This window comes from Morone saxatilis, unplaced genomic scaffold (assembly GCF_004916995.1).
Source record: "Morone saxatilis isolate NCDOM2014 unplaced genomic scaffold, NCSU_SB_2.0 Contig20, whole genome shotgun sequence".
Classification (NCBI taxonomy): Eukaryota; Metazoa; Chordata; class Actinopteri; family Moronidae; genus Morone; species Morone saxatilis.
The window spans coordinates 15,015,421-15,042,366 of NW_023339763.1; the positions used below are offsets into that span (position 1 = coordinate 15,015,421).

Consider the following 26,946-nt stretch of genomic DNA (forward strand, 5'->3'; position numbering starts at 1 on the left):
ATCAGCGACCCCCCACCCACTCACCGACCCCTCCCAGCTTCCGCGGCTCTGAGTGAGTGGCGGCGGACCGAGCGGCTCCGTGCTGTCTGTCTGCTGTGAGGCTTTGGACTGATGTCTCTGCCTGTCAGGAATCTAAAGTGTCTCTCGCCGGTCATGTGCCAGTGTAAGGTCATCTGCAGCAACCGGACCCTCTCTCTCATGTTCGGGTGCAAGGTAAGGCTCGGGTGCCAGCGGCCGCCGGTCGCAGCACCGACTGTTGTCTTAATGCACAGTGTGTGCTGCTGTGGTTAAATATGTGACATGAAAGAGAACAGAGAGAGGCCTCTGGGAGATATTACGCGTTTGTGTTTGTGCCAGTTGTAGCTCGTTTGAACCGCGCTTTTCTCATCCCACAGCCACCGTAGTGATTAGCACGGCAATCACACTCACCTACGGGTTCCTCTCTGGTCCATATGCTTTTAGGTACCAGCTCGTTCACAGCATTACCTTCACTGCACCGCGGGGGTTTTTTTTTTTTTTTTTTGCTCATAGATGGCCGATTTCCATTTACACGACAACAGGCGACAGCATCCTTGGCAGGGCATGGTTGTGTGTGTGTTGGTGATGGCTCTTCTTTACCATGGATGCTTACTAGGATTTAATGAATGAAACATAAGTCACCATCAGGAGCATTCACCTTATCTGTAGGGCAGGTCACTTCAGGGCTAACCGTGCTAACCCAATGCTGATTTGTTCACATTCAGCCAGCAAAGCGAACTGCATGGCCAAAGCTGCTGACCTTGGGAAATGGCACTTTTATTGCTCAGGGCCACGTAAATATCATTCATCATGAGAGAAACTTTACACTGTAAGCGAGGCTTAGTCCCAGCTTGACATCAGGTAACATGAACAGTGCCCCTGCTGTTCTCTAAAGCCTACTGATGGATCCGAACCAAGCTGCTTATTACCAGCCAGCTATTGTGTTCAGCTGTGTGTTTGCAGTGTAGTTTTGCTCTTAATGGTTCGAGTGTGTCTTTTTCTGTCCCGAGAGAAAAGCATGGTCGTCGATTTATTCATTCAGTAACAGTTCATCACATCCATGATGCCCCTCCCTCGCAGCTTCAGGTGTTTCCAGTATGGCAGCCAGCTCCGTGTTTCCCTCCACATGGCACACTAGTCTGTTAGCTTTTCCGAGCCAAATCCGAGTACACTGGTCCGTTCTGGCCAGGCTGCGTCCCTACACTTGCCAAAGTGATGCGTACATGTGTGCAGAGCTCCAGATAATGATGATAATTCGTCAGCTCTGACATTCTGGTTTGTGCCGTTGCTAGGGATCCGATCCACTTCCTGCATTTTGATTAGTTTTAAGTCATTAGACATGAAATAGCTGGGTATTTTTATTATATTTCATTAATTGTGATGATTTCTACATTTTGTCTGGTAGTCGAGAGCAATTTCTATATTTATGAGACACCGCTGGTAAAATTAATGTGGGTGTTTGCTTTCTGGGTTTCTGAAGGGGAGGTCCTGCTGTGCTCAATGTTGAGTATTACTAGCACAGATAATCCCATGTGTCCCCTCGCCTCACTCCCTCCTGGCTCATATCTTCCTCTGTTTCTCCATCTGAGACACCTGGCCTTGTGGAAAACATATTAAAATTCTCCTCCCACAGACTCAAGTTGCCTCTACAGTCATCATGACCAACCAGTGAAATGTAACCCCACAGCAAACATCTATTCTGTAATAAGAGAAGATTTCAAAATGGGATTAACTACTCAATTAAAATTGATTGTGCTTGGTTTGGTAATGCTGGTCATAACAAATCTCCCTTAAAATATAATGGGGCTCTGTATTTCAAGCAGATTTTTGCAGTGTAAAACATTCTTCTTTAACAATTGCCATATTTGCAGCCTTATACCACGTCACAATGAATTCTATCAAGGGTCTATCTTTTCAAACATGCTAATCATTTCAAGATTCAATATTAGCCTCTATTTTGTTGAATTTATCAAGTGTATATCCCTTCGACATGCCCGTATACCTGCTCTGCACACATACAGTGCATATTTCCAGCAGGTTCAGTAGCCCTCAAACAGCTTGTGTCCAGGCTGTTGCAGTCTTGTGGTGGGTTGTAATCTGTGGGACTTTATTTAGCCAGATCTTATGGGATGTACAGTATACTGCAGGGACATGCTTTCACTGTTCCTCTGTATCCAGTCCCTATTTTTCTACATATTTCTAGCTTAACCTCTTGTTTTTACTCCCTACATTTTTCCAAGTCTGCCATATGTTTGCTAAACATCTTTGGAACAATAGCTACGACATGCCTGGTCACTTCCCAAGGTGATCTTCCAAGGTTATTTGTTTGCATAACCTTTGTTCTTAAACAAAGCCCAGCACAGACGGTCTTAGTCATATTTAATTCAGGTACTTAATTAAAAGGGTCTTCGTGTGGTTGGAAGCATTCAGCAGTGCTTTAATGTGCTCTTTTGTGCTTAATGCTCATTGATGGCCTCACAACATTTAATCAAGACACACAGCCTCGTTGAAGTCTGTCTTAAAGCTACGATTCAGTGCAGTGCGTATATTGAAGGCCGTACAATGTGAACTAGCCAAAGGATAGAGAATAAAAGAAAGTTCAGTATTAATGTAATGAATGATTTACGACTCAGGGATCCGTGTGCCTTCATCTCAATATCAAGATCGATGATTACCTCACCCCGAGAATCGATTCTCAGACGTCCTTACTGGAAAATGGACAGGAAAACGGCCTGCTGTCGCTCATTACCAGCCAACCAATCAAACGATCAAGAGTAATGATGTAGAAAATATCAGCAGGTGATATCAAAGTGGAGGTGGTTTGCGTGCTGCACTGCAATGTGCAGTCTGCGCCCCTGTGTGTGAGGCACTGGTTTTACATTTCACATCCTTACTGTAACAGTTTTTCTAGCCTTGCAAACACATTTCCTCCTATGGATTTGACCTATTTTATCCTGCTGTTTGTGTCATCTTGTTTTATAAGGAGCAGTGAGCCTGACAGTAAGCTCACAGAGATGCAGCAACAACAATGTGCAGTGGCAGATATTCACTAATGCTCTGTTCAGGTCTGAGATTGAACCATTCAGGGTCGACTCTACCTTGCTAACTTGCTCTTCCCGGCTTATCGGCTATCAAACACCGCAGCTGGTGTTGTGTGAGTATTGGATATGCAGGTTGTGGGAGTGAGTAGCCTACTCGTGGTATAAAAACTAGCACTGTACAGAAAGGGCCCTTACTGTATCTATAAAAGCCATGCAAAAAAAATTATAGTAGTAATGAAGTAGCGTCTCTCATAAAAGCAAACAGCGTCTGACTGATGGGATGACAGTGCGGAGCAGATGGGTTTTCTGCAAGAGACTCTAAGGTTTACTTGAAGAACTCAAATATTCAAACTTGCCAACATGATCCTTTACAAATGTCAAGACCACCAGAACTGAATCTGCATATTATTGCGAGGTGGGTTGCCTAGTTACATGGTTTGCCACTAAAAGCCTAAACACATCAGAGCTAAAGAAATGGTGGTGAGCTACCCGAATAACCGATAAAGACCATGTTTACTGGTAGTTAACATTACAGATACTTTTAATTTACCCTGTCTGTCAGACAGCGAACAGACAAGAACATCTGGCACATACCTGGCACAGATATGTATCATCAACCTTTGAAACCAAATTCAGCCTCAGTGTGGCGCACAGACAGAATCAATAAGTAACGTACCCTCCAATGACATCAACATTCATTGAATGCAAACCATAAATAAACTCTAAAGCTGTGTTCACACTCAGAACTCAAGGCGAACTTTATGTGCGGAGTGATGTAAAGTGAACAGGAAGAAGTGTGCGGGTGTGAACAGACACAAATTCGTGAACAGAGGCAAAATGTTTCAGCATATTCATCTTATGGATCTGCTTCATACGCGGACTGGAGGAAAATAAAACAGAGAGAAAAAGAATGTTCTGGCGAGTCTGCTGAGATCAGAGTCTGAGCTGGACACAAACTCACACAGACACACTCCCACACACGGTTGGTGAATACATTGCTAGTTAGCTAGCTACAGATAAGGAATAAAGCACAAAAAACCTCTTTGCAGAACCTCAAAAACCATGTCTTCATACACTTCTGATTTCTTGTTTTATCGCATGGATAAACCAATAAGAAACAAAAGCAAGGTGCTGTTTGATAACTGGCAGTAAAGAGAATACTTAGTGCTCTGCACCAAGGAGCTGTTTCAGACTCGTTTCTGCAAGCCATGCTAATGATCATAGCATGAAAGAAAATGCCCCTTCTGCTATTAATGTACATGTTTCTAGTGGAACCATTAAACGGGTTTTGCTGTGTGTTAACATGGCCTCCACTCGCATGTTTGTGCACGTGGACAAAACAGAGGACTGGGGGAGGGTTAACACTACAATCCCCTATTACAAGTGCAACATACATAAAAATCTTTGTACTCAGCATAAAATTGGAGTGTGCATGCTTCTGTGGACAGAGGGGGAGGGGATGTAATGATCAAGACTACTGAGCTTTGTGTGAGCATGAGATCTGTGAAGAGAGTTAAGGGAAATAGGCTGCACCTAACCTGTTACCTCCAAAATAATAACGCATTTGAATTCTTCTTTTTTTAAATTAAATTACGAGTCGTTGCAAGTTAGATCAGACAATTATTTGTGTTGTAACTGTTAATAAAACAGCTGTTTCGGCTGATTTGTAATAGCAGTTCACAATACCATGAAAAGACTTTTCATGGCACTAACCGAATTGCTCCGATACTAGATTTTTGTGAATATCTAAAAATGCCTCATCATTCGGTACTGAAATTCAATACCTAAGGCATAAATCTCATCAGCGTCAGTGCACCAAAAGCATGCAGCATGCTTGTACCATAATGCTGGTGAGTGGCAGTCCAACGTTACACGTAGAGGCCCTACATTTATGCCCAGAGACGGGGCTCGCTGTTTATTTGCTGCTTGTTTGCTGTATCCGCTTGTGTAAGTCCGTTTACCACATCGTCCATGGAAGCTCCGCTACATCCTGTCCTCGAAATCACAGAGGCAGAGAGCGTTTCTGACGACGTGGTGTTGTTTTCAGACTGAAACGTCACCCACACAGTCCTTCCCTTCTTCTTTTTCTTCTACTTTGGATTAAAGTAGTTTTATTTTGAAAATATATAATTAAACCAACAATTAATAAAATAATTAAACAAAAAAAGTATTGTTCAAGAACCAGTATCAAAGTCAAGGTATTGGTACAGATGACAAAAATATTTGAACAATACTGAGAAAATACATTTTTTGTCAAATATTTAATTATGGGTCACTTTTAAAGGTTTTACAGTCAAGGTCCATTATTTTGCAAGGTTAGGGTGACGTATTTGTCACGGTTTTCATGTAGTTTAGTTTTTTCATGTAGTTTTTAAGTCCACATGGTCTGCATTTATCACATTGCAGCCAAGCACCCACAATGGCTCCATTTACTGTATGACTCTAATCTGATTATTACATTTTAGGATGATACATCTGTGTGGGTCTTATCCATGATGAATCATACCACAGAAATTAGATTCAGAATCTCATTAATTTGGTTAGATAAACATAAATAACTAGCAGATATTTAAGACTGAAATGTAAGGAAGACTAAATATGTTGAGTTTCTAAAACAGTGCTGAACATGTATCCAGGAAGTTTATCTTTTTATGAATTTCCCTGTTACACTGTAGTAATATCAGCCTTCTGGTGGTGAAGAAAGCCCAGCAGCACTTTGGGGATTTTATTTTTATTTTTAGAGAAAGTCTTAAGTTGGTTGGGACGGTAATGAGCTTCAAAACATGCTCCACTGAAAGTATCTTTACATGTTTGATCAAAGTTTTAGTTGGACAATCTGAATAGTGCTTCTGAGCAGAATGAGCACCTGCGTTATCTCCCTGTGGGAGGTGCATGCACTGATGCAGTTGAGGTGATGCTCAATATGAAACACCTTCACTCTGCAACCCACGAGCCCCTGTGCATTCAGTAACCACCTGCACTAAGCTGGTGTACACTTTCTAACACAGATGGTACACTAGTAAATACATTGCCATTTTTCTGTTGTTGACATGTTGTACAGGTAGAGTAGAAGCTTTGTATTTGCTGTTCATTTTCAGTATTACAAAGAGATTACAAGTTACTACACCCAATAGTAGACTTGCGTTTAGGCAAAGAGGGTAAATCTAGAGCGTCTCCATGGGGGGATAAGAAGCTCTTGTTTGTTGCAGCCCCACTTTCTGATGTAGGCTGGATGGATTCCTACATTAAAATCCTTCTGCTTTAAGCATTCTGCCCCATGGTAAATGTAAAGTCTGTTGTTGTTGCAGCATACATAGCTACAGGATACTAACACTTGTCAAAGTGTTCTGCAGAGCACTTGGGAGAATAGTCTGAAGTTAGCATTGGCAGAAGATGAGTGAATTTTCTGTCTTCTGAGGCTTAGATATACATGAAAAAACAGTTGTACTGGTAGGTGTTGGCTGGCAACAGCAGTTGTGATAATGCAAATGAGATGAAAGCTGTGTTTGGGGTTTGGCACTTGGGAAGACACTCGAGAGTGAAAATCAACTGAGAAGGCAACAATGACTGTATTTTGATGGGCTGTAGCGGAAAAGAGATAGTTCAGATGACCACCAGAGACAAACAATGTTCTCTCATCAGTGCTCTGCCAAAAGTGACAATGAGAGATGATGTCGTGGAGCTAGTGCTCCATTTTTCTCATCAGTCTGACTTTAAACAAACCAGAAAGTGTTCAACTTAAGTGTGGAAGTGGGCGCCCTGATAGCTCACCTGTTCAACCTGTGCTGTGTGTAATTTTCCTGTCCAGATTTACCTCACCGAGATGTATTGTACTGCACACAACTAAATTCCAGCATACAGTTAATTCTGACAGCGCTGTGAATCGTCACAGAGACTTAGCACCCAGCATAAAATCCCTCTCAGTTCATCTGAGCAGCAACTGTAAAAATTAATCCAAATACAGAAAAAGTAGATTAATCATCATTAAAGAAATGCAAATAGATGAACTTGCAAAAGCTTAAATTCTGTGAAGATGGCTGTGGGGATTTGCCACCATTAATTTACACCTGAAGAGCTTCCTATGGTTCCTGCAACACTTTACACATCATATGCGTTTGCAGTCTAAGTTTCTTGGAAATTATATGCCTGAGAGGTGAGGTTAGCTTTCATTCCATTACCTAATGCACAGTAATTTAATAGCTTGGTCCTTGAATTACAAACTAAGATGACGGTAGATAGCATTTGACATTTGCTCTACATTAAGTTAACTCATTCAACCATTAAAGGAACAGCTTATTCAGCCACTCAGTGTGAAGTTCTTGTTATAGTACACAAGGACCAACAACTGCAACTGCACACTGTGGAGCCTCTCTTTATACTGACCTTTACAGCAGAGTAATTCCTTAAAGATGTACTGGATTCCTTCCATGGTGATATACTGATACATGAAAGCTGGGAAACCCAGAGGTATTTTGTAGCAGTGGTAATTTAGTGGGCTGTATGTATGGTCAAAAGCAGATTTTAATTATTGTAAGCCATTACAGACACCCTGCTTTTGAAAGCAGGGCTTTCAAAGGGCACCAGGAAAACACATTTTATTGTATAATGTACAATTATGTATATTAAAACAGACAATATCATGTATTATGTGTTTGTTTAGCATGTATTAATCCACCTCTGTGTTAATTCTATAGTGTCACTGTATATATTAGAAGAATGACTACGAAACAGTTACCCATGCATAAGTATTACCCTTTATGTGTCTATTTAAAAATAGAGCCAACTTATCTACATATACCAACTAGGCACAGATCATTCAATTGTATGTAAGACCTTAATACTTGTAGGGTGTTTACTTGCAATAACGTAATACTTCCTTTTAGTTTGGTTAAATGCAACAGTTCAGACAGAACTAGGACACAATATCACAACCACAATCAAATGCATAGATCCTTTTAATGCATCCCTCCATTCCCAGTACCCATGTCATCCGTGCTTTAATGTATCCTTTTTGGAGTTAAATGTTAATGTTTTTATATGAATACTGATTTTTATCTTGTAACAAAGCAACGTCTGTTTGCTTGGTAGTCTCCTTATAGTAGTGCTGATGTTAGCCTGTGTGCTAGACTGAAATTTGAGTATCTCAAATTAAAGAAATGCTGCACTTCCCAAGGCCTTAAGTCATTTTTGGGCCAGTGTGCATAATGTGACGGACGCCATTGCTGTAATTACACGGTTTGGCCACTATGTTAAATTGGCTTCAAAGCCGGTGACTCTTCTTGGGGGCGTGGGGATATTTTTGACAGATATTATGATTGTAACATGATTAATGATTAGTGGAAATTATGACTTTTGCATCACGATTTTCATTTTTACTGAAAAACCTATTAATTACTAATAGGTATTATAGTATTACTATTTGTTGGGGATTTGTAGGCCGGGGCATCTCTGCAGCACTTCAGTACTTCATTATAATTCTGTTTTGTCACATTTTTACCTTTATCAAAAAGATTTCTGCAATTTGAATATTGTCACTTGGCCATATTGTGATTAATTGTGCATCGCTACCCAGGAGTTGAGTGTCTTTTCACTGACTGACCGGAATTAGCTTCTTAGTGAAGCCAGCACTGTCATAAATGTCTCGTTTAACATCATATTAATTCATAGTATTTTCATGGGTCATAATTCATTCCCTAATGCCAAACTGCCTTCTGAAAGCAGCTTTTTAGTCATGGCAGAATTCATCAAACAGAATGAATTCAACTCCAAATAAACAAAAATTTTGTTTGTATGTTAGAGAGTTATGTTTTGTCCTATTGTGCTACACTGTGCAACAATCATTCAGTTCACTGGTCAGAGGACATGCACCTAAACCCATCTCCAGAAGGACACTGTAACATCCCCCACCAGTGGGACAGAAGGCAACATGGCAGCAGGAATGTTGGTCATGCAGGAAACAGGGGAGGCAGTGGAGAGCGAAGTGCTGAGGGCTATTTTGAACTGGGATTATTGTAATTTACGAATCTTTTCACGTTTTAAGTTAATGTGTTCTGTAATTTTACATGAATCTTACTTTGCAGATATAGAGAGGATTAATTAATCAGTAGTTGTTCAGTTCTGTATTAGACTGTATATAGGTAGTAGGTGGTATACAGTTACATAATATTTAATCTATGTTTACATTAATGTAGCAATGCGCACCTCTGCAGTGCTTAAGAAAGAAAAATCAACTGTTTCCTGCTTATCAGCCTGTAATTATTGAACGGTGCTATCAACAACTATTAATTTTCTCTCAGGTCCACCCCCACGCTGCTGTTTTCTGCTCCCCTTTATTGACTCTCTCACTGTTTTCATTTTTACCCATCCCCCTCATTTTCTCCTTTATCTTCATCTCTGTTTCACTCCCTCTCTTTCTTGCTGTCTCAGTGTAATGTGATCCAGGACCGATGCTGGCAGCCCCAACTGTGGCACTGCAATCTCTGCTCTGCTCTGGTTGCTAGGCAGCCTGTCTGAGACGGGGCTCGGTGATGCACCTCCCTCTCCGTCTGCCTCCAAAAAAAATAAAAGAGAGAGAGGGGAGAGTGGCAGAGCTGGCCATCAGGCCATCAGCCAAAATTCAGATGATCCCTCCAAATTTCTCCGATTTCAGAATGGGCTGCTTCACATCTGCAGTGCAGCAGAGCATATTGTAAGCCTGGGGTGCTTTAGGGGAGTACAGATTTGAAGCAATAAACACAAGCACTAACCCACAGGACAGTGTGGCAGATCTCCACTGTGATGCTGCCCACCTTCTGATGCGTTTGTGATGGAAAATGCTGTGTGCAGATTTTGTGTCATCACGCCTAGAATGAAACCTACCATGTGTGGCTAACACAGTGGGCTGCTGGCAGGCTGCCCAGGTGTGGGATATCGGTAGGGGAGTAAGGTTACTAGGAAGAAGCTGCATGATCTGCTACTGTGGAGCCACTATGAGTCATGGCTCTGGTTGCTCCATGTGGTTGTGGAGGACGAGCTCTTTGCTCAACCATGTGTGGCAGTATTTGTAGGACTCCTATGATGTCTTCACTTTGCACGCGTAGGCGTCACACATGTTATGTGATATATAAGATTTGCATATATATTGTGTTGGCTAAAGATGCCTCTGTGATGGAAATACTGCTGTGTCCTTGTTAAAGAGAGAAGAGAGTCATTTCCACCTTTATGTTTGAAGGAGATGAGACATCAGTGAAAGGTTACCATAATGAGGCTGACAGTGGGTTCTCTTTTTGATTTAAATTATCAACCTTTGACGGTTTTTAATAAAATAAAAGCTGATCCTTAGAAATGAGACCTGTTTGGACTAACAACCTCATCTCCATCTGCGTGTGTCTGCAGAAGTACAGGTACCAGGATGAGGAGACGCCCCCCTTGGAGCACAGTCCAGCACATCTGGCTCCAGGGAAAAGTGCTGAGATGCTTCATATGAGTGACAAGAACCTTGCTGCCATGGAGGCCATACATGGCTACACACCACACACACATATCTCTCCTGTCAAGGTAGGACACACACACACACACACACACACACACGCACACACTCATTTATGTACATTGCTGATCAATGCTGATACAACAGAACAATAGACTCAGCTGTAAGCACTTAGGAATGGGCCTATTACTGTGTGAATATACTGTAACATATTATCATTCCTGAGCCAGTAAGTCACAATTATATTTTTACCACATTAATAAATATTTAGTGTGACATCAGAGACATCATTTTTCATATTCATTGATATTTAAATAAATTGTGAGCCACTCTGCAGACTAATTAAGCCCATAAAAGATAGTTCACCTATTTGCTGCAGATCAAAAGCACTTCTAAAATTACACTAAATGTACTGTAGAAGAGGATAATTGTATTGATTGGATAAGTAAGGGTGATAACATTTTTAATCAAAACAAAATGAGACAAAAAAGTATATCCCTAATTACTAGGAGTTTGGTATTAATACAAATACTAGGTCTGAACACATTTATAGCCATGGTAAGCTGGTTTCCTTCATTCTAATTGGCTTCAGTCAGAGACATAACCTCTAAGCTTGTTAAATTTATATTAAGAGTTTCATTCAGTTCACTCACAAGTGGTTCAACACATTATCTATTATAACTTTGCACTTAAAATGATGAGTTGACCGTTTTGAAATTCTTATTCTTCAACATAAATACTTTGATGGGAATATAATGTATTTATGAGGAAATACCAGCCCACGGCACCTTTAAATGTCAGATCAACTTTACATCTGGGTGCATATTGGGTAATTTGATATCAAAGCTTAACAGCATCAAAATCAAAGTGCAAGTGGACACAATATGTATTGAGTAATTTGATCACCTGAACCATTTCAGGAGGCAGTCAAAGATCAGTTTATCCTCAGAGATTATATTGTGTTGAAATAAAATCTTATTAGTATTGTAGAGGAAGAATTATAACAACCAATAGCCTCATTGGATTTAGAATGAAACTCACCTTGTAATCCACTGAGATTGATTACACTCCATTTGGTGAAAGGAGACTTTGAAAAGTGGAAAAGTACACTTGCAATTTAAACTAGAAAGTGAGATCCAGAAATGCGTGGACTTTAATGTAAGATACAATCGCAACAGCTCGCAGTACAGACACTGAACTGCTTCTCTCCAGTATTTATTTAAGACATGTCTTACAAATGCGACATCTAATCCAGAGAAACAAACCTCTATGAGAGCTCCATGGCAAAGAAGGAGACACTGACGCAGACAACACAAGAAATACTGATCACACAGTCAAAAGATATAGCTGACACCGGTGGGAATATGAGCGGGGTTACGTTGCCTGGAGTGCATTAACGAATACATACTGTAGCTACAAATGCAAGCAGGTGTAAGCTATAATGCACACTTAATAACGATCCATCTCATATGCCCACACATGTTATTTAACGGCCTCACTGGCTATAAAGACTTAAGAGTTCCTGTATTTATTTGCTTTGAGGGGGGGAAGTGATTCTCTATTTCCCACATGGGAGTACACTAAAGTCCCAAAGGGGCAAACATGTCCATTAAAATGCTCTGCTGTAATAAGCAGAGTGGAGGAGATGAGTTATTGTGCTTTACCGTCGCTATTTAAAACAGTTCAGCATGAGCTATGGTGGCCGTGGAGATTTCTCCTTGCAGGTGAGAGCGCCCCGTTTAGGAACACAGTCAAATTGAAAAGTAGTGGCATTGGAGAGTCTGTTCCATCATCATATGGGACACTAGAAACAATTCAGTAAACAGCATAGTGCACACTACTAACTCTCAGAGAGACAGATAACACAGGTTAATGAAACAGCAGTAGAAAATGTGAGGAAATCAAAGTTGTTTTATGTATTACAGTCTGTTTCTGTGTCTGTGTTCCTGTGTTTACTTCTCTCTGCTCATTTGCATCTAAAACCGACCTGAAGAAACTACAACTTGAACAGAACAGAATGACTGGGTTTTCATTAATGACGATTGTTCAATGAACAATAAACAACACAGAGAGAAGAGAAAAACTCTGGCCATAATTTGGTTGTGGTCATTTTGTCTGTCAGTCTCCATATGTCTCTAACTCTCAGCTGCTTTGTCAAATCAGAGAGTGAATCCAGCAGCAAGTGTAGCTGGTGGAGGTTGACAACAGAAAGGTGGCACATGTCAGTCTCTGTTAAACCAGATTTCAGGGGTACTCGAGGGGGGGAAATACTGTAACAGCTCAGAAAATGTACTAAAAATTTAGAAAAACATAGTTTGAATGTAAACAACCATTCCCTTTTTCAAACAGACATCATGATAAAATACTAGTAGAACAGGAACAAATATAGACATGCTATCCTTCTCTGACCTTTCTCTCTGGTATGATTAATTCTCTTTGTCCCAGTGGAGTTTGTCATCCAGCACATGCCAAGGGATCAGTAATTATTCACAGTTGATGGGTGCACCATTTATTATGGTAATGAGGAGACAGACTTGCTTCTTTCCCAAAAATCCACCATTGTGAGGTAATTTATGTCTGTTTAAAAGAAATTTTAAAAGGTGATGTGTTTCAGATCCATCACATGACTCATTCCGTCATTTCCCAGAGGCTTGTGGTATCAGAAACTCTTACTGCCAGTATATATGTGGGGTAACTTACAGGAAATATAATAACAAGGAGTCCGTCATGTGAAACCACCATGTTGCTACAGTAGCCCAGAACAGACAAACACTGCCGCAAAATCCTACAAACATACAGTCCTTTAAATAATCGCTAGTGCAACAATGTGTATTAATCTGCAACTGAAATTAGTCCCCAATAAATGCACTGTTTAATCATGTTTGAGTACCTGCTGCTAAAAGCTACACTGCCCACTGCTTTTAGGAAATTTTGACTTTTTTGAACAATAAAACTATATATTTGTGTGGGGGAAATACTGAAAAGTAACATTGTTCGGTTTTGATCTTTTCACTGAATTTGTTGTACAAGAAAATATCTGCTTGCTTAATTCAAACATGACCTGCAATGTTGGTGATACAAGCACAGGCAACCTGTACTTCCACATCAAACTTTGTTCGTAGGAGGCAAACACTTCAGTCAAGGACCTTCATTAGGCATCAAAAGTACAAGATTTCTCAATATGTACAGGATGCAAGTTCCCCCGCAGGATGTAAATGTCACGTCTTTTACACGTCTGTGTTGTCCTCAAAAATCTTGACCATCACTATCTTTACTAGTGAATTTCATTGACAGGAAGTGCATTTTGCTAGATGGGTGTTTTTCTACATGAGAATCTGTGATAATGGAAGGAACAGAATGGTCACTAAAAGGCAGCCAAGCTGAGGTTGCATTTCCACTTTTTCACTGCTCATCATCAGTCAGTGGTGTTTCTATAACATGACTTTGTACCCTTAATTAATTCTGTATTATTCATGTGTTTTTAATAACATGTTTCTCATTGGTCTAGGAGCTTTCTTAGTCTTAATGTTGTTGTTTTACCCACCTATCAGCCTTAAGTTACATTAAAAATAAATGAATGAAATCACCTAAAGAATTACACATCACCATACTGGGAACTGAAACCATATGGTACAGAACAGGTGTGTTTATTTACCGTGTGAGCTGAGAATGTTTCTCTGACACCATGCACCTGAAAATACATCCGTCCTTTTTGTCAGGTATTTTGGTAATTAGTCAAAAGTAATTACAGAATTTGCTCCAATAATATCCACAACATTTTGAATGACTCCTGTTTGCACCAACAAAGCATTCTGAAGGTTATAACACTTTGATTACATAATCTTCTATATTCTGTCTATATTTTATCTTCTATTTGCAATGTCCCTGCTTCGATCCCAGCTAGGGACCTTTGTTGCATGTCATATTATCTGTTTGGCAAGCACACTATGTAACTAGCCTGAATGCTGGTGTCTAAGGCACTACAGTCATTCACAAACCGATTAATGTGACACAGAGAAAAACGAAATGCAAACTATACTTGAACATCTTTGACAGTGACAGATCTAAGATCTATAGGAATACAGTATGGTTTCTTCATAGCACAAAAGCACTTCTGTCTGGAACAGTGTGTGGTTTAAAACTAGGCTGCAAGAATGTTTTCTTCATATCCCTCCAGATATAGCCACTCTAGTTAATACTTTTGTGTTAAAATGCTGTGGTTTTACAAGCCTAAATCATAAAGCCCCATCCCTCCTAACAGAGGCTTTGGAGATTTCCTCCTTAAATTATAAATATTAAATTCTGGTGTTCAGTGTGTTTGCAGAAAATACTGAATCAAAACTTTAAAGTAGGATACAAACCTCCCATAAACATTAACAGGCCATACACGAAGTGGTGGGGGAAAAGTAACTAAAATTAAAATTGTAGCAACAATAACATTGTTATTAAGAGACCTACACTGCAACAGAATTCCATCTTGAACATTTTTTTTCCTTTCACATGAAAGGGAGCATGTTGACGTTGTTCATAGTGTTTTGGGAACCAGGATTGGCCCTATTTCTATTTCTGGAATACTGCCATTATTTATGAAGTCTTGTGTTTCTCATCAGGGAGAACTGAATGCACTATGAAGTATAAAGGTCTGGACTCACTTAGTTCAAAGTGAATTGTTTGCATCATTTTATGTTAGTGGTCTGCATCCTTGGATAGTTATAAAATATATATATTTATATAAAAGTAACTAAATCCCTGGCTGATGGACGGCTGTGGACAAACACTAATGGAGCCACTTTATTTTTTACTGTCTACTCTGCTGTATTCTGATATGTCAGGAGGGACAGGCAACATTTTATGCCTGATGATTTTTAATTACATAATTGTAATAGATTATTAAATCTGAGGTTATGATAATCATCATAATGATTACGATGATAAAGATAATAAGGGTTGTTTTTTGTTCATTGTCTTTGACGGTGATTTTGACAAAGAGTTGTTGACAATGATGATGAGGTTGATGATGATGATGATGGTGGCTGCACTTTGCACTAGTTGCTTCATCACACAGTGTAATGACGACCTCATGCTGGCTCAGTCTTGATGTTTTTGGTTTTGTTCGTTATTGTGTAATATGGTGATTAACGTCAATATACCCTGGCCTGCATCAATCCCATTTTCCCCATGTTTTACTTTCACACCTCTTTTTAGTTGTATGCTTCTCCTTTCCTTTTCCAAACTACACTACTCCCCTCCTGCACCCATATCTCTGCTTGTGCCTGGTTTCTGTCAGCAGAAAGATTAAGGAAGTTGACCTGAAGTGGCCTAATTGAATCTACTCACCTGCAAGGAAAGTCAGTGATGAATTAGTGCTAGTTAAATGTTCTACTCTTTGCTACTGTAGCAACTACTGCTGATGAGCAAGGCACTTAAGTCCAAAATGGCTCCAGTGAAGCCATGACTAGAAGCCCATATCTATATTAAGAAAGAGAGGTGCACCGATAGTATCTGTAAATATCAAGATCAGCATGAATCCGCCTTCCAGGTAGTCCTACTTGGATCAGCAAATGCAGATGTCCCAACATTCATACTTTAATGACGTGCTTTGCTGCAATATAAAACTTTTCCAGCGGGAGGGAAAGTGTCTCCTGACATGTGAAAATGCTGCACTGCTGCCATTTGTAAAATTCATAGGCACATCGTGTATTGTTTAGAGTAGCAGTTTCAACTGTGCAGGGTAAAATCCATTCTGCTATAACAGACATAACGATCCCACTGATCTTTATTGGTCAACCGATTCTGAATAAGATGTTTATCAATAAGATATCGGTGACTAGCAGGGGGGAAAGAATATGTTATATTGTGTATTTTCTGTTCCATTAGCTGCCTTTGTTTGTGTTTTACTATGAAACAATCACTGCATAAGACCAGCTTAATAAATATAATGTAAATATGTCATCTGTGAGACTGATATTTGTAAAAAAAAAAATACATGTCAGTGTTTGTGGTTTACCATGGATGTCCCCTTTTATTCAGATGTTGCTTTCTATATGGTACACTTGTATATGTCATGTATATCATATATTTAACATTACGATATAATTACAGTATTGGCCGTTGAACTATCATATTCAAAGCATATAACCAAAATTTATTAGATTTTAGTAACAATATACTTTTTTTTTTGTATTTTACGGTTTTGATCCTGTATCGGTTCTGGTAACCTGGTTTTGGTGGACCTCACCTGCTGTGAACTCACATGTGAATGTGTATCATAGCTGAACTAGTCAGCATCCCTGCTGTTAAAAAACAACAACAAACCCACTGTTCTTCCCCTGTACACATCTGCATGCCCTGCACAATTACCCTCTCCCTTTTGTTGTTTTGCAGCCTGTGTTGATGTCTACGGGACACACTCCAATGTACACCTCCGCTGTTTCCACACTGGTAAGAGCACAGCGACCCGTGCCGCTCCGTCACCCTCAAAGCTATCAGTATCATCCGTCATCATCATCAGTCCGATTTGTATATCCTCATTTCCTGTCTTTGCTAGATTTGGTGTCACTCAAAGGTTTGGCTGTCTGATTGCAGACAGACAGTTGCCCGTTCAACGCCATTTTATCTGTGCTGCCAGAGTATGAGGTCATCTGTTTTCTGATGATATCAGTATATTCATACTCACTGTCATTCAAATCTCCTTTGTATGAATGATTCGTTCCACTTGTACTCTATTTCTGGGCCTGAAATCACATGACTGGAACTGAAAATGTTTAAATGCTATGCTTCCATCAAACTATAATGTGGAATTCCTCTGTTATATTCATATTTCTGTTTGTATGTTCTTGTAAGCTGCTATACTGTGAGCATGTCAAAAAATATGCACTGTTGATCCTGTTTCAGTGTAAAGAAGTGTAAATGGTTTTGTCAACATATATCTCTAGAATCTGTTTCTCAGGCTACATTTTAAACACACACACAAAACCTATCCTGAAATATAAAAATCAATGGAAAAGTACCCATGAGGCTGTGAGACATCTAAGCCTAATGTGTGTCATTGTTAAAGCTTGAGTGGTATGTTGAAGGTGTCATATAGCATGGGGGTTTGATAGACAGATAGATGTAATCTTTTTGCAGGACAGACTGAAACCTGTAGGTGTCAGTGTTAGCCTGTGCAGAGTGACTTTCATAACCTTGAAAAGATAGTTATTCTGCTTTCTCAATAAAACATTTTTATGATCAGACAGGTTGCATTAGTCTCTCGCACCATGAATTGCTCAAAAGATTTTGTCTGTCTTGCAAGACAAAAAAAAAAAGATGTATATATGAATATATAATTGCAAAAGAATTCATACTAACCTTCCATTAGTTATACCTTTTCAAGAAAAACAGATTTTCTAATTTATAAACATGAGTTGAACGGAGAATGTAAACTAAATGGCAAAAGCTAGTTAGAAGTGTACTTGAATATAATTATTTTTAAGGGAAAAAGACAGGATCATTGGAAGGAGTGGACTATAAAATCTGGCATTCAGTCTCTCTGCCTCTGTTGAATAAGTAGTTATAACTCTTGTAACTATACATCATTTCTCGTCTTTGTCTGCTTGCCCTGACCTTGAACACACCCCGCCTAATAGTGCCTGGTTATAATTAAACTGTTTAACATAAGGGACATTCTGCACCCTTCAGCATAAAGCCATCAGTAAGACAAATGTGTTTGTATACCTTCCCTAACACATACAGAAGTACTTCATTCTGCATATGCATGCATTGAATTTTCTACACTAGTTGGGTATGTTATCCAAGATGCACTGCAGTCATGCCTATATGTGTGGATGTCTTTGCGACTGGTGTAGTGGCCGTGTGGTTGTCATTGATGTGTAGGTGGTGTCGTCAGTCTGTCCCTTTATTGCTTTAATGGTGTGGGGTTTGCCAGTACCACTCCAGGCCCCATTGATTTATGGTTAGGATTGTCTCTGGAAGCACTGCAATGGTTTGGCAAAGTAAGAGGAGGTCTTTGGGTTATGTACATGATTCAGCGAAGAGGTGCTTTAGCATCAAATGACATCTACTTTTTTGCAGCATAATGTAATTAGAAATGATTTTTTCACACTGCACAGAACGTTTCATATTTATCTGTGCGTATATTAATGAAGCTTCCAACCTCTTCTACTCTATATGACTCTATAAGTCTACTTTACCATGTCCTCCCTTTATTATGGGGCTACATAAATTATAGTGACATGCTGGTGTGCAGTTCTTACATTGAAAGTTCATCACCTATCCAACAGCAAACACAAGATCCAAATTTATATACACTGTACACGATATATAGCATACAAAGAATTCCATACAGGGAAGTAAATCCATTATTTGCTCTCTCTTATTCTGAAATAATAGAGTTTAGAGAGTTAACAGAAAGGGCTATTAAAAGGGTTGTTTCAGAAAACTAAGGCTAAGCTAATGAGCATAAGGTCTTAAGGCTTCAGTGTTGCACAAAGGATATTTCCCTCTATTTGCAGTGAATCCCATAGGCATCTAGTTATTAAGATAAGCTTGACTGAATTCAGCATTCAAGACCCCTTCAAACCTCACATATAAAAGAGGGCGTTCCTGTGTGTGTGTGTGTGTGTGTCCGTGTGTGTGTGTGTGTGTGTTTGAGCAGAATAAATACCATTCATTCTCTATATTTTGGATGAGGTTCACTCACACGTTACTACCCTAGAGGCAGCTCTTCCACTTAATTCACTGACAGAGATCTGTATCAAAAATATTCTTAAGGAAAGGTTCTTTTTACAATGCACAAGCTACATTTATCTTAGCAGATTGGAGTCCTAGAGCTGAAAATGTTACACAAAACATAAGGCATTTATCTTTCACCTGACGAGCCGGGAGTGAGACCCAGCACGCACAAAGTGCTTAGTGAAGACCCCCACCGCCCAGTTTATGTTACATTCTGTCTCTTCTAATGAAAAAGGATGCCTATCGCTTTCTTTCCTCCGCTAACCACAGAACTGTTCCTATACGTAATACTTTTCACACAAATCCTCTTCAGACAAAACAGTCAATCCTGTCGGAAGTGTTTTGACACCTCGCAAAAAAGAAGGTTTTTTGAATGTAAGGATTCAATTACTGTTTTCTGTAGTGTCCTCCATTATTACCCTCCCCTTTCTGCTCTGCACTCTCGTCTGGTTGGTATCTGTTTCTATCTTCATTTTCTCCGTCCTCCTTACTTTTCTTTAATAAATGTTTAAATATGTCCCTGCAGCTTCGGTGTAATTACAGTGCAGCAGCAGCTCAGGTCCTTTGGGAAGGAGAGAGAGAGAGCGAAAGAGAGAGAGAGAGAGAGAGAGAGAGACGGAAAAAAATATGCATGCAAGAGAGGAGGAGAGAGCTGTTCATGCTGAATGGCAGAGTAAGACAGATAGAGAGGGCCTTGCAATCGGAAGGGTGAGAAAATTAGATAGGTAAACGGAGGAATTTTATTTAACAAAATGAGAACGTCAGCTGACAGCTTGTCCTTCAGCATGTCCTTACATAAGTCTGTTCAGTGTGGATGCCTTCGTGGCTGTGTGTGTGTGTGTGTGTGTGTGTGTGTGTGAGCAAATATATATTACACGCCTGTCGATCCATCTGTCTTTCAAAAAGAGAGCTTGAGTGAGCTGTGAAAAAGATGTGGATTTAAAGGGGAATTCAAGTAGTTGTGTGCCTTCATGAGGTTATATCCCCCATTTAATAATTTATTTGAGGGGGAAAAAATACATGTAATTTCCTTTTCAAACATCACACCCTACTCTGTGCCCTCACTGTGCTGAATCATTGCAGCAAAAGGCGTAAGGGGGTGGTTCCGCGGGACTGTAGATTGACAGTCCTTTTGAAGTTAATAGATTATTATTGGCCTCAAAACGATTTATATGGGGATGAGAATATAAATAACAGTTTCTTTGTTTGATCAAGCATTTTTTACAGTTTACAGTTTTTTGAAATACTGCTGTATAATATACACAACAACCTTGGAAGACAAAACAGAGCAAAAAAAAAAAAGAACACAAGTGACAAACCAAAAATATATGATGAATTTTCCACCCTTGCTGCCACTACTGTATTTAATTTTCACTATTCTGACTGACTGACTGTAAAACTGGGGCTTACAGGCCTCCAGCCCCCTCTCAGTTTCAAGTGCTCCCTAGGACGAGTCAGGCCAGTTTGAGCTGCTTGTCCTTCTAAGTTCAGCCAAAGTATAATTCCTCCCCCTCTCACATCACCAGCGTCGACATTATACAGAGAGACAGCTAAGTAATTGCCATCAAACTTTCCTGCTCGCTCCTCTTTCCCTGGGCAGCGGGGATGGGAGGGGTACAGTACAGTAGCAGCAGAAAATATGAACTGCATTCTCACCGAGCACAGACCAGTAGCAGGGAGGCAGCGCTATCACAGTCCACTGCCACAGATGACGAAGAATGGAAGGATCTGTTTGTAAAGGCTCTTTTTAACTCTGGCTGGGTGATTTCTGAAGACAGGATGACCGTGTCTCAAATCATAGCAAGCCTCATCAGCGAGGAGTTATTTTTATAATTCCAGCCCTGGTTTGCAGGATTGTATTGGTCTTCCTAAAACGAATTTTCCAGCAGAGACTCAGGCGAGAGGAAGATACTAATTGGGCTGAGCTTTTTCTGTGATTTTGGATTTATAATTGTACAAAAGGTGTCTCCAGCGTCTAAGGCATGCTCTCTTTGGTGTTATGCTTTATTTAGACTGAGTGGGAGGCGAAGCTGAAAGGGCATGTGTTAAGTTAAAATAGATATCTTTTAATTGTGGCAATCTGGACGTTCTGGGGTTTCTGATCAACTGTTATGGCAGGGCCTAGACCTAATGGCCCACTTTGCAACCATGCGTTTGTGGTATCGTTGAAAGCGGACACTCCTAGAGCGTACTGTAACTCTTTTAGAAACACACTTGGTGGGTGTGTATGTCGTTTCGGGAGGTGAGGAGGGTCTGCTCCCAGTATCAACCGTGATTTATATTTCGGCACTGAAGCACAATGTTCATGTCCGTGTGGTACGCCAAAAAGATGGGCTCTCGGTTCCTCAGCAATGTACGGAAAGCCAAGAAACATCGACATCATAAGATGGTAGGCATGTTTTAAACATGTTTACTCTTTTTTTACTATATTTGTACGTCAATATACTTGAAAAATCTTTATGAAAATGCCATTGTGTTTAGTGGCTTGGTGTTGGAGTATGTTTATGTTATTACTCTGGTACCCAAGCTCTGTTTGATCATCTGTACAGATAGAAAACTCAGGTCAAGGCTATGGCCGCACTTACTCAGGCCGTGTGTGTGTGTATATGTTTGCGAGTCTTCCTCTAATGGTGTGAAGGTGCAATTTCTTTCATTTAATATCAAGCAAACAAGAAGCTGCAGGTGACCACGAAGCCCACACCCCCATAACCTTCATCTTTTCCTGCACACGACAGGTAGATATACGTGGGATTTAATAAGGAGCCAATAAGTGAGCAATGTGCATAATGTGAAATCCAAATGAACCTCTCGTCACATTCTGCACTAAAACCCACACACAAGGACGGCGCCTAACTCACCAGCCTTTGAACCTGACACACAAAAAGCACAGCTACGCATTACAAAACACTTCAGACAGCTTTGCACAGCCCTCAGGTTGGCATTTAGTAATGTTATTTGCCTGTACCTATTTCTCCCTTAAGCAGGAAAGCAGCAGTTAAGGTACACACTAAAATTGTGCTATAACCATAATGCTTGCCTGCTTAATTGTTGCTATCAAAAACCCTTTTCTTCATTAAATATATACCAATTCAGTTTGACATTGCGTATCTAAGTAGAGGTCATTGTCTTGCTTATTGACCGGATGGCTTTTACATATTAAAGGATTTAGAGCTGCTGCAAGGTGTGCAGGACATGCACCGTTAAAGCCTCTCTAATGCAACCTCAGGTTTGTATCCAGTGCCAGCTAACACGTGAAATCATCCCGTCTGATGATACTGAGGTATGCCTTGCTTAATCTCAACAGGAAAGATAAAGAAAAAGATATTCTTAGGCTTAACTAAAAAGGTGAATGTCCCTATTATTGGTTTCAGTAATCAGTCCATCAGACTGGAAGCGAGTGGTGGTGTGAGCGTGCACAGGATGCATGTGTAGGTACACAGTGCATGTGCACAGAGCAGTAGAGATCGATCAGATTACCTGAAAGTCTTGTGATTCACATATTCAGGAGGGAGCATGTACAGCACAGTGTGCAGCTACAGCTTTAACAGAGGCAGAAAGGTTTCCAGTGCTAAATTGCTCAATACTAACTCTATTTATTCAACTCTTAATGGAGAAAAGAAATTGATTTAAACATACTGCTTCACTCGTTTGCTGCTCTGTTTCTTGCCTCGGTGCAGTGCAGGCTAGAATACTGGTATATATTCTTTTATTTGTTGTTTTATTTGTCTTTGAATATGCATATTCTGGCACTTCTGCTGCATATAAGTCTGTCAAGAGGTAACGTCTGGGTGTGGATGGATGGTGGTGCTGCCTGTACAGACAGAGGATGGCAGAGGACAGGTTAGCTGAATAGGTGGTGCTAAAATGTAGGTGGGCAGGTGCAGCCAAACAATGTAACAACCCTGACGTCGAAAGACTTGACAGTGCAGAGCGAGGGAGAGAGGGCTATGTCAAAATCCCTGCAGGGAAACTGCCTGCACTGGGCTTAGATTTCTGCTGGCTATACTCATTATTTCTGTCTCTAGATAAGGATGAATTTGATGTAATGTTCAGCAGCACGGCCCGTTGGACACAGCTACATGGTGAAGCTCTGCACAGGCGCTGTTATAATCGAACAGTGTGCAGTTAAAGCCAAGCTCTGGCATTTTCTGGAGAGCTGGGGCAGAGTGTTATGTCTTTGCCTCATGTGGATCAGTATTTTCTCTTTATAATGGAAGCTATAATTAGTAACATTCAACTTGATTAATAATGAGAGGGGCTGGAAGGGGCTTGCAGCAGAGGATGGTGGTGTTGTGTAAAGAATGAGGTTTATAGCAGAACATGATGAAGGTGTTTATGCTATTTAGCCTGTGCTTACTGATATATATGACAAAATAATGGAAACATCTGTCAGTATAATGCAATACAGCTCAACAGCAGCACAAACTACAGTGTCCATACAGTCTCCTCCTCTCTCAAACATTATAATATTCATGAAGGTTGGATTTGTTGCAGGACTGTTGTATTATCCCCCAATAGTTTTATCTAGGTGTACCCATGAACATATAGACTATATATAATCTATGCAAAAACAGTAAGGGTTTCTTCCATGAGTTCCCATGACAACTTGAGTGAAAAAATAACCGCCTATTCTATCACATAAAGATCACTGGGTAAGGATGGGTTTTTCTTAAAAGCTGAGAAAATGTGTGATGTTAGGCTGTGTAGTTATTATGTGTGTCAGAGCTGCCAGGTCTGTGAAGGTCAGCAGGCAGGTTTTATGCTGCTGTTTGCTGCTTTGTAAGCACTTTAGATGCGCAGGGTCTTTCCCATGGTAATCAGCGTGGTACAGAACAATGACAGAAATAAATGCATGCATTTAGACAGCGAGTCAGACTGTGCTCTCTGAAGAGTACAGTACATAATGGTGTATTTACATCTTCCAACATCAGACACACATTGATGATGAGAGTGAATCCTTGAAAGAAGCACAAAAGAATGAGAATGTATTTGGAATAAAAGGATAGGAATAACAATAGTGTGTAGAAGTCAACTGTCACACTTTAGATGCACTGACAGAGAAAAGTCCCGGCAGGTGAACCCAAAGCATATCAATGCCAAAAAGCCTGTCCTCTCACTGACTTGCTGTCTGTTCTAGTCTTTCTGTATCACTTTGTTCTGGATGAATAACTCACCGATATGTTGCTTTACACTTGGCACAAACCATCATGGATGCAGTATATTTTTTGGGCAAACTTTTGATAAGAATAACTTACCGCCGAGCGAGCTGACTTTCTACTCCTTGATGATAATCAGACTAACTGTGCTGTCTGTCACTTAACTTGTTACCAAGTAACTGTTTCTTCATCGTCCTCCCATTGTGCTGGGAGATTGCCACCATGTGCTGTCACATTGCGGATGCACATGAATCACTGAGAGGTTTGTTTTCAAACTGGTGTGCAGGAGGCAGATGCTCATGTCCACAGTAGTTACTAGATAGCCATTCACAGTACCAGTGATACACACTATTCTGTAATTCAACCAGCAACTACACCAAAGACAGACCAAATAACCATGAGTTTGGAAAACCATGGAGGCTAGCATGAATTATTTCTGTGTCCATCAGGGGTGGATAATAATAACACATGGCTCTGAAGCAGTGCTCTCAATCCTTTAGCAAAGTGACAACCATAGCAGAATGAGAATAGTGTTATCACAGAGCTAAAATGGCCATCAGTCTTGGCTGTGACCGTAGGTTTCAGGGATATACTGAGAACTCATCCAAGAGCTGCCTCATCTTTGAGTTTCTGCTATTATTTCTTAATAATGTTCCTTCTCTCTCTGCCTGCAGGGAAATACTCCTCCAGTGGTGGTGAACACTGACACACTCGATGGCTCCCCATATGTAAGGATTATGTCTAATCTTCCATTTATTGTATTATTACGTTCATATTCAGTCTGTTTTATCAGTAAAATTCTTTTCCCCAACATACAGGTAGATCTTTGCTCATTGTATTAACCTGAATGATAACAGTAATTAATTTTACTGCTTCTTAATTAAAATTAGGTTTCCCTTTTTGATATACATTTGACAGAACAGAAATAATAAATAAAATATTTCATTCGATTCAAATTTCTTTAATGATGCCATTTCTAAAATGAAAACAGTAGACTACCTTGAACATATTGTCATGAATTATAAGGACTTAGAGAATGAGGCTCAGAGAAAAGCCTCCCACATCAGACCAGTATTTTTGCACCACTACAGCACTAAACTGTTTTCTAGGTCACCACCAAAACAATGAAGTGGGAAGTTCTCTAAATTCTCTCTTCCTCTGGGACTTGCTTAATTGCAGAGGTAAAGCTGATATGTAGCCACAAGGTGAATTAGGCTAAAAGAATGGCGTTGTAATAAACCGGGTACCGCACTGGTCCACACATACAATTTGTCAAAGAAGAGCTAAACCATTTTGGATCAAATTTAGTGGACAGAACTTCTGTTTAAAGGATGCTATCATTAGATGGTGATGATGATGCTGCGTTCAGGAGCTGATGGGAGATCCCCCATCCAGGATTTCTGAGTCAGTTTATGAATTGTAACATACTGCATGGTGAGCAAGCCCAGAAGGCAAACACTGAATCAACATTAGCTGATTTTTGGATTTATATATATATTTTTTCTTTATACTTAAACAGTTAAAGGTCCTATGTGTAACATTTAAGAGGATCTATTGGCAGAAATGAAATATCATTAGTGTATAATCATTATATTTTGTTACCTTAGAATGAGTCTTTTATATCTACAGACGTCACAGGTAGCATTCAGTGGAGGTCGCCATGTTGAACCACCATGTTTATAAAGTCTGTTCATAGATAAGGCCATTCCTGTTTTTTTGCGAGTTTCGCAGCCACCGTTATTTCTCCGTTCATGCTTGGAAGTGGAGAGTGAAGCGAGAGAGTTGCACACTACACCACTAGATGCCACTAGATCCTACACACTGTTCTTTTAATAATTGTGTAATTGTTCAAAATAACTGTAAAAAATGTTTCTCTGAATGACACTGTGTAAAACCAACATCCCTTTCTGACAGGTGAATGGGACAGAAGGTGAAATCGAGTATGAGGAGATCACACTGGAGAGAGTGAGTCTGAGAAAATCTTTTAAACTTGATTTTATACATTTACATATTTACTCCTGTGCAGTTCTACCATATTAATTATCTACGCTCTCTAAAGCCACAGACAAATGGCCCTGATGTGAATCATAATGTGTTTTTGTTTGTATTTGTTACTGCAGGGTAACTCAGGCCTTGGCTTCAGCATAGCAGGAGGAACAGACAACCCGCATGTGGGCGACGACCCCAGCATCTTCATCACCAAAATCATACCTGGAGGAGCTGCGGCTCAGGATGGACGGCTGAGGTAAAACCACACACACAAAGCTACTATGAACACAAAGCTGACCTGCATGCATGCATTCCACAAATCAAAAGCTCCCGGGTAGACAACTACTCTGAAATGCTGCTCTACAGGCCCACATTTTCTTTTGAATTCACTGATTCAGACAACTAGTACGTTTTTTTTACCAGCAAACACACGCAAAAGTCTAGGTAAAAAAAACACCACCTCTTCATTTTAAGTACAAAGTATTACCAGTACCACAGAACTATAGACCTGCCTGTTTAATTTAAGATCTGAATGCCTCAA

General features: G+C 40.1%; 1 protein-coding gene across 2 annotated transcripts in view; it reads left to right on the forward strand.

Annotated features, from left to right (window-relative positions):
- LOC118332111 (disks large homolog 4) overlaps positions 1-26,946 on the forward strand; it is a gene marked incomplete at its 5' end in the record, with an annotated part of 42,434 nt that continues 15,488 nt past the window's right edge. For both annotated transcript variants that reach the window (XM_035667264.1, XM_035667265.1), the window contains 6 exon segments: positions 1-213; positions 10,434-10,595; positions 16,912-16,968; positions 25,091-25,144; positions 26,331-26,381; positions 26,537-26,661. In XM_035667264.1, the coding sequence (XP_035523157.1) occupies positions 112-213; positions 10,434-10,595; positions 16,912-16,968; positions 25,091-25,144; positions 26,331-26,381; positions 26,537-26,661 (551 nt within the window).